Raw genomic sequence first — 8368 nt, forward strand, 5'->3', positions numbered from 1 at the left:
ACAGACACACTGCTACACCGACAGACAAACACACAGACACACAAATAACACACACTTACAAATACAAAGGTTGCAATTGCAACATCGTTCATCTCTGAGAACATGATTAAGCATTCAGATCCAGAAACGATGGAATTTAATTAAAATCTTGAGAAAGAAAAGAAATATACTACTGTAATTGTAATGTTGCTGAAAATAAATTGTTTCTATTGTCATGTTTGAACACGAATTTACACTAATCTAACTTCACTTTTAAACATTTATTAAGGCCATGATAGCGTTTGTAACAGCGGTGACGTCATTGTGAAGAAGATGATGACGACGATGGTGAAGATGGAACTGAAAAAATTTGATGGTCCGATGGCGTTGCTGATGAGAGAAAAAATAACGAGATAACAATGATTACGATGGAGACGACGATAAATATTTAAAAGTGGATTTAGAAAAGCTTTGAAAGAAAGCAGGAAATAGCGGCCTGCAGCGGAAATGATCAGGCGATAATAATGATGAAACAATCGATGAAGCGGTCTGAAGTTTTGATGTTGTGATGTTGAGCGAGGTGTGTGCAACCGTTCGCCTACTGTCAAATCTAATTTGTCCGTCAGAGTCTTCAGTGCCGCGAACGTCTCTTTGAAGAGCCGTCGAAGGAACTTCACCACACAAACAAGAACTCTCATTATGGAAGCTGAATTCAGTAGCGTAACAGAAGCAATCACTAACGATACGGTTACAAAATTTGAATTGATTTTAGAGGTACGCACGATGATTAGAAAGTTTATACTGTTGGCTGACGACGTGAAGTACTCGTTGTAGGGCGACGAGAAGTTGCAGTGGGATCTAACGATGGAACGCGTGTTTTCAATTAAAGGATTGACGAATAACCTACTGTAGTCGCTTTCTAATCGGTTGATCATTTGCAATGAAGATAATGATGAAGATGTTGAAGACGACGACGATGTTGAGATCAAGTGTTGATTGTGATCTTGGTTGTTGTTGTTGATGTTGTTGCTGTTGTTGTTGTTGATGTTTGGCTGGTTTCTTCTCTGTTGCTGTCTGCAGCGATGTTTGATATCCCGCTTAATGCTGTGGAAACAATCCAGCGCAACCTTCGTTACCCTGGCGAGCAAACGAAAATTTTAATTTCAGTATTATCCAAATAAAATTTTCTTAAAAAGTTTTCAAACTTGTTGCGTGATTAAACAACTTTAGCATAACCACAGCCCGCCCGAACAAATGGCAGTTCTTATGGTTACGATCCAAAAAATGAAATAATTATAACGAATGAATGATCTGATCAAAAGGTTAGATCATTTTAATTTTTATTCTATAAGTTTCAGAATAATATATTTAAAGTATCTTGATAAAAATATAGTAGAGATGATATCAAGGAGGAAGAAAAACTGATGTCAGCATCATGTAAAAACATACACACACACCACACACACACACACACACACCACGCACTGACACACACAGACACACATACACAGACTCACACAAAGGCACACATACACCACGATCGCACATTTTCATCAGCCAAACGGTTATTTACATTTCGGAAAGATAGATGAGGAAGATTGAAATTTGAAAAAAATATAGTTAATTTATTTTATTTCATTAAATTTATTTTACTGTATTGAAGTGAGCTAATAGAAAACAGCAATTTTTTTAGACACTACAATTACTACTGCTATTAGTACTACTACCACTGCTATTTGGTACTACTACCACTGCTATTAGTACTACTACTACTACCACTGCTATTAGTACTACTACTACAACAACTGCTACTATTAGCACATTTATTTGTCATATCTCAACCACTACATTACAACTACTATAAACAGATCAAACTCTAATCAGACTCACAGAGGCCCTGGCCAACGGAAAGGTAAGCTCTAACTTAGCGGAGACCCTCAATTATTTTGATTATTTCAATTTTTTTCTTAATTTTTATATATTTTAATAAAATGCAATTTTTATCAGTGGAAAATATTTTAAAAATAAAAATCTACAAATTTAAATTATCTTTCTTGTGGAATTCTTTTTTTCTGAAGGACCTGGTGTGGTAGTTAGCTCTTAAAAAAGGCTAAAAACACCAAAAAATAACGGTAGCGACAAAGGCTACTTCTTCAACTGCTACTACTACAATAACTACCACTACAACAACTACCACAATTACTACAACGACTACCACAGTTGCTACAACAACTTCAACTACCTTAAAGGACTAATGCTTCGGCTACCTGAACAGCAGCTATAATTACTGCGTCTCTTCTTGCTATTTCTCCCTTGCGCCATTTAAATAAATTAATTATTTACCTTTCATTTACAACTTCTGCTCGCATGTAATTTTGTGTGCAAACAAAACACGCCTGTAAACTAGACATACATGTAAACAATACATACATGCATATCATTATTATTATTTTTGTATACATGCATATTATTATGTAAATCATTAGTTAAGATAGAATATAATCATTAACAAAATTAGTTCAAATTTCAAAAATTGAAACAAAACTAGATTGAAGTAGTTTAAGAATTTAAACTTTGGCGTTGAATATCACGATCTGCAAACAGGCACTGTGTAGAAAAATGTTACAAGTTAGTAGTACAAGGCGAGCTACGTATTGAGCGTAAGAATTACATTAAACATTAACATTGGAATAAAACTTAAATAAAGTTGGTCTTAAACGTTAAGTATGTATGTCTTAAGTGTGAACCTAATCAGCTGCATAATAATACATACAGACTGTTGTATTTGTTTGTACGTAGTATAAAAATACAAATGTTTTTTTCATTAAATATTACAAATACAGACAGACGAGAAAGTTGTACGTATACAATGCATTTTTATTATGTATTCATGGAAATAATTTGTTTGCTTAACTGAAAAAAGTTAAATTTGAAAATCGTGAATGTGTGAGAGTCCTGCTGTTTTGACCTTTTTTAGTGCAACTTGCGCATACATTTCCACACACAATCACAAAGACACATAAACACATTACACATTTATATTCTTACAACAATTTTCGTATCTAAAATAAAAATCTTCATTATGCCGATGTAATTTTTTAAATAATAGAGCTTATTAAACAAAATAATATACATATAAATATGGACAATCCTGTAATAAAAAATGTAATGGTAGATTATTTTCGGACAACGTTATGAAATAAAATCAGATCTTTATTGCAGGGACTTTATGAAATAAAGATAATAATACATTGGCATCGCGCGCAATATTCCGAACTGAATTAGGTAATCATTCACTTGCATGTTTAAACGCACGCGAATCTGCCTGCCTGCTTACGAAACTAAGTAAGAAGAAGTATAGAATGGTATTTTGTTGTTGTTGTTGTTGTTGTTGTTGCTGTTCTTACTCTACTAAACTTGGAATTACCTGTTATATTGTTGGTTTTAGTATTCTAATGACACTTTCACCATTTTCGTTGTTGCATTCATGTCGTTTGTTCTAATGGGTTTGTTGTTAATGTGATGGCTGATGCTAACGAAACCACATGTTTGTTAGTTGCGTGAGTCTCACGCAGTTCATTTTTAAGTCACTAGAGTTCCTTCGATTAAAATATACTTTTTTTCCCCTTTTCCAGATTTTAAATCACAGATGTGCTCGGTTGAAAATTTAAAATAATGTCACCCCACATGCCAGATTTAATTTAATTTACGCTTACATACGTGAAAATGCGCCTTTATTCCACGTAATGTCTCCAAGTGTGTGCGTGTGTGCGTGTGCGTGTGTGAGAATATGTGTGTGTTTGTATGTGTGTAAATGTTTGTGTATGCGCGTGGGCCTGTTTGTGGTTTGTTGTGCCGGGAGCAATTTTCATATTAGCGACATGTGCAGCGTGTAATTTGTTGCATTGTACGTATTGTGCGTGCATTCCGTTTGAGGCCTATGAAAGTGGGCGTATTGAGCTATCTCTCCCGTATTTTGAACGTAGAACAACATTTGAAATATTTCAATTAATAATAAATATTATATAATCTAAAATCCAATTGAATTGGATTGGATTATGTTTATTGTTTGGGGTGCATTAGATCGGGATTTAAGTGTTTGATTATGTTGGTCGAGTTTGAATGATAAAGATTGTTAATTCGCGTATGTGCATGCAAGTGCTGAAACTGTTGTAAATTTAAGCTGGCAACGATGACAATGAGCAGATTTATTAAAAGTTAGCTTAGACGAACGTGTACTGAGTGGGTTAGGATTAGTTAGTAATGAAGTCCGCAGACATTTATTACAAATTAAAACATGATTATTTAAAAAATTGTTATTTATGCGTTGAATATTGCAAGAATCATATTGAAATTAAAATTCAACAGCGTCGTTTTGAGATTCACAGAATTTTTTAAAGTGAAAATTTTCATATTAAATTTGTTTTTGTAGTCAAAGCTTTTCCGGACAAACTAAAATTTAAAAAATACTTGCTATGTAAACAACATTGGAATGTACGGTGAGCAGAAATTGATTGTCAACTTTTTGAAACTCTCGAAGCCTACTCCATCGGCTGATAAATAAAAAGAAACAAAAGATGACGGAGACGATTACCTGGAAGCTTTCTTCATTTGTAATCTCACAAAATAAATCCAGGTGATGTGGACGATAGCCACAATAATGAGGATAATGAAAAAAATGATATGATAATGTTTATTAATGCCGGCAGGCCCTGGAAGAGGAGAGGGGACAGTAAGGAGAGTCATTTGACATGGGGCTCCGAGTTTAAGGTTTTTGAAAATCTAAAAAAAGTTTTTGAAGTTTATTGTAGGGGTTATAATCGTTAAAACGGTTGGCGATCTCTATTTTACTTAGCACACAACTTTTTACGGCAATAACTGACACTGAAATGTGCCCGACCCGGGTCTCATAATGGTTCTTACAGGCTCTGAATGTCGTTATACGTCGTATATTTGCTCTCTAGCGGGTGAACAAACTTTCAAAAAATTTGATGAGTTTTCAACCATTTCGTTGGCGTTACTTTCAACGGTTGATAAATTTGTCTGTCTTCGTGAATTTTCATCAGATCGCTCATTTATTTCGAATTTATTATTTCAATCGTTTGAATGGATTTTCGCGACTCAATCAAACGAACATTCAGTTAGAAATGCGGTCATCAATCATTATTCTAGATAAAATAATGTTTATAGCTTTTTATAATTGAACTACCTTCTTTCTATAATTTTTTTCATCTATTTGTCGGTTCCCTCTATCTCTTTCCATCTCCTTCTCTCTTCTCTCTCTCATCAAATTTTCAATTTTTTACTCATTCATTCACTCATTCATTCACTCACCTGCAAACCCCTCTGTAATCTTTGTTGTGGAAGTATGTGTGTAGGTGGTTCTCGTAAGCCTCTGTGCACGATCTTGTTCGCTTCATGTGTGGCAACAGACAGGTCAAGGTGGTTTCGTGACCTACAAATGTTATTAATTTTGATTAGATGACCCATAAATATCTTTCATTTTAATTGGCTGACCAACAAATATTATTAATGTGGTTTGGGTAATCTAAAAATACCATTAGTTTTGATTGGGTAACCTACAAATATTAATAATTTTAATTTGGTGACCTACAAATATTCGTGAATTTAATTGGCTCACCTCTAAATACAAATAAAGGTAATAGGTTGAAATAGTATATTAGTTTATAAATAGGTGACTCACCGATCTTAAAAAATTTGTCACATTCTAATATGAATTATTCCTGTTGAATGAGTTGCTTAATAATTGATTGGTGTTCGAATTTAGTTTGAATATAACTATTATAGTATATATAAGAGTAGCATTTTTAATTACAGACATTTTTTACATTTTTACATTGTCTTCTCTACAGTCAATTCAGAACAGAGCGGCCAGGATTGTTAGTGGCCGTTTGAAGTTTGATCACATTAGTCAAACGCTGTTGGATCTTCATTGGCTTAATGTTAGGAAAAGAATCTTATACAAAATTTCCATCATGGTGTTCAAATGCCTGAATGGTCTCAGTCCAAGTAACCTGTCTGAAATGATAATACGTAGAGTTAGATCTGATCCGTCAATCAAGTTGCGTTTAGATGATCAAGATTTATTGATGGTGCCGAAAACAAAGTTGGCTGTTGCTGATAGAAGTTTTGCAGTTGCTGGTCCTTCGATCTGGAATAATTTGCCCCATCACCTGCGTCGGCCGGGATTAACTCTTCGACAGTTTCGCAAGGAATTGAAAACTCATATCTTCTTGGATTGATTCGCACAAATCATGGAGCGCCTTTGGATGACTATAAAAGGCGCTCTACAAGTTCTCTAATAATAATAATAATAATAATAATAATAATAAAAGTTTTAGACAGATAGTATTCGAACCATGTCATCGTGCAATAGCAATAACATCGAAAGTCATGGCACTTTTACTGTCTGAGCTAATTTGCAAACCAATAAAAGGCATTGAAAAAGGTGATGATTGTAAATGAGTTGTTGATGAAGAAGATGATTAGAATGATAATGAAGAAGAAAATGATGATGAAAAAGATGGAGAAGATGCTGATAAGAATGATAATGATCAATGAAGATGATGATGATGATGTGGGAAAAAGAAACGACAAAGAAGAGATAAAAAAAATTAGGCGTGAGCTTGACTACGAGTCCGAGACATGATAGATGGAAAGATGGATTGGGAAATGGATGAATGAATATATCACAACTTCACTAATGATGGAAGGGTGAGTTGATGGATGAAACATAAAAACTTGGAAACTGGAAGCATGGATGCAATACAATTTAATGAAATAAATATCGAATAGAAAAAATTTAAAAATATTCAAATTTCATTAACTGATTATTTTGATGTTATTAACTGATTATGATTATTTAATAAATAAATAAATAAATATATAACCTTAAAAATAACCAGGAAATGAATGTAAGTTAAATAGAAACAAGATTTTATTAACGAATGAATTCCAATGAAAATTAAAAATTTTGAAATAACTGGTTGAAAATAAACTATTAAACGTACGAATGAATGAATGAGTGAGTGAGTGAGTGAATGAATAAATGAATGAATGAATGAATAAAGGAAGGTTGAACATAGGAAGCAAATCATCACACTTCATCAAACAGATGCAATCAAGTTTGGTTCACCACTATATTGTTGTTGTTGTTATTGATGTGTTGTTATTGATGTTGTTGACATTGTTGACGTTGTTGCTGTTATTTATGTTGTTGTTGTTGACGTTGTCGTTGATGCCAATTATAAATTTTTTTTATTATTGTCAGGATTATTACAATTGCCATCGTCATCATTGTAACTTTATTTGGGTAATGACAATAACATTAACAATAATATAATCAATAACAATAATAATAATAATATAATGAAAAAGAATATAATAATAATAATGATAGTAATAATAATAGCAAGCAAATTAATAACAGTAATCCGACTATAAAGGCAACGGCTATATGTGGTGGTCACGTGCAAAAAAAAAATTAAATATTTTTGTTTTTTTTGTTGATGTTATTGTTATTACTACAATTGTTGTTGTTGTTTTTGTTGTTGTTTATGTGTTGGTAGACGCTCCGAGTATCAATATTGTAACGATAGCAATAAAATTTCACTCTTTGCCTTGCTGCGCCACAATAAGAGAGAGGAGTGTGCCATCAACAACTGCCAAACAACTGCATCCCTCGTTCGTTTACTTACATCAACTACGCAACAAAAACATTAACAACGTTTATAACTGTCACATCAACGACAACACTAACAAAACTACTAAGAACAGCAACAGCAGCAACAACAACTACAGCAGCAGCAACAACAAAAACAACAAAAATACAACAACACAACACAAACACAACAACAACAACACTAGCAGCCCAAACAACAAGCACCACTATAATTACACGAGTTAACATTTTTGTCTTTTCAGTTTTTCTGTATTTTTCGATATGAGATATTATTAATCCGCCATATGTCATTTACACGCCTGAATGCCTGCGTCAGATTCTTGTGCATTGTGAATGCGTGCATGTATGCATTGTGAATACGTGTGTGTATGCATTGTGAATGCGTGTGTGTATGCATTGTGAATGCGTGTGTGTATGCATTGTGAATGTGTGTGTGTATGCGTTGTGCATGGAAAGCCATTTTTATGTGTATAATTCAAAAGTGTAGGTGGTCTTGGGGTTGTAGCTTGGACTCCCTACAAACAATTATATTTTCAAATTACTAAAAAATTTCTGCATTTGCTTCCCAGACCACATATATACACAATTACATACCCACATGCATACAAATTAAAATACAAACAAGATTTTATGGCGTTAGTTGAGCACTTAGTTCATTTGTCTATTAAAACTTGTCCTCACATGTTT

General features: G+C 33.4%; 1 protein-coding gene across 1 annotated transcript; it reads right to left on the minus strand.

The window, feature by feature from the left end:
* Positions 1 to 402: 402 nt before the first annotated feature.
* Positions 403 to 5399, minus strand: HELRODRAFT_159520 (hypothetical protein; the record flags this gene model as incomplete). The annotated part of the gene is made up of 5 exons (XM_009011403.1): positions 403 to 528; positions 582 to 1116; positions 4574 to 4761; positions 4957 to 5026; positions 5314 to 5399. The coding sequence occupies 5 exons, from the start codon at positions 5397 to 5399 to the stop codon at positions 403 to 405; spliced, it is 1005 nt and encodes a 334-aa protein (XP_009009651.1).
* Between the last annotated feature and the right edge of the window lie 2969 nt (positions 5400 to 8368).

Source organism: Helobdella robusta, assembly GCF_000326865.2.
Source record: "Helobdella robusta unplaced genomic scaffold HELROscaffold_1, whole genome shotgun sequence".
In the NCBI taxonomy this organism is placed as follows: Eukaryota; Metazoa; Annelida; class Clitellata; order Rhynchobdellida; family Glossiphoniidae; genus Helobdella; species Helobdella robusta.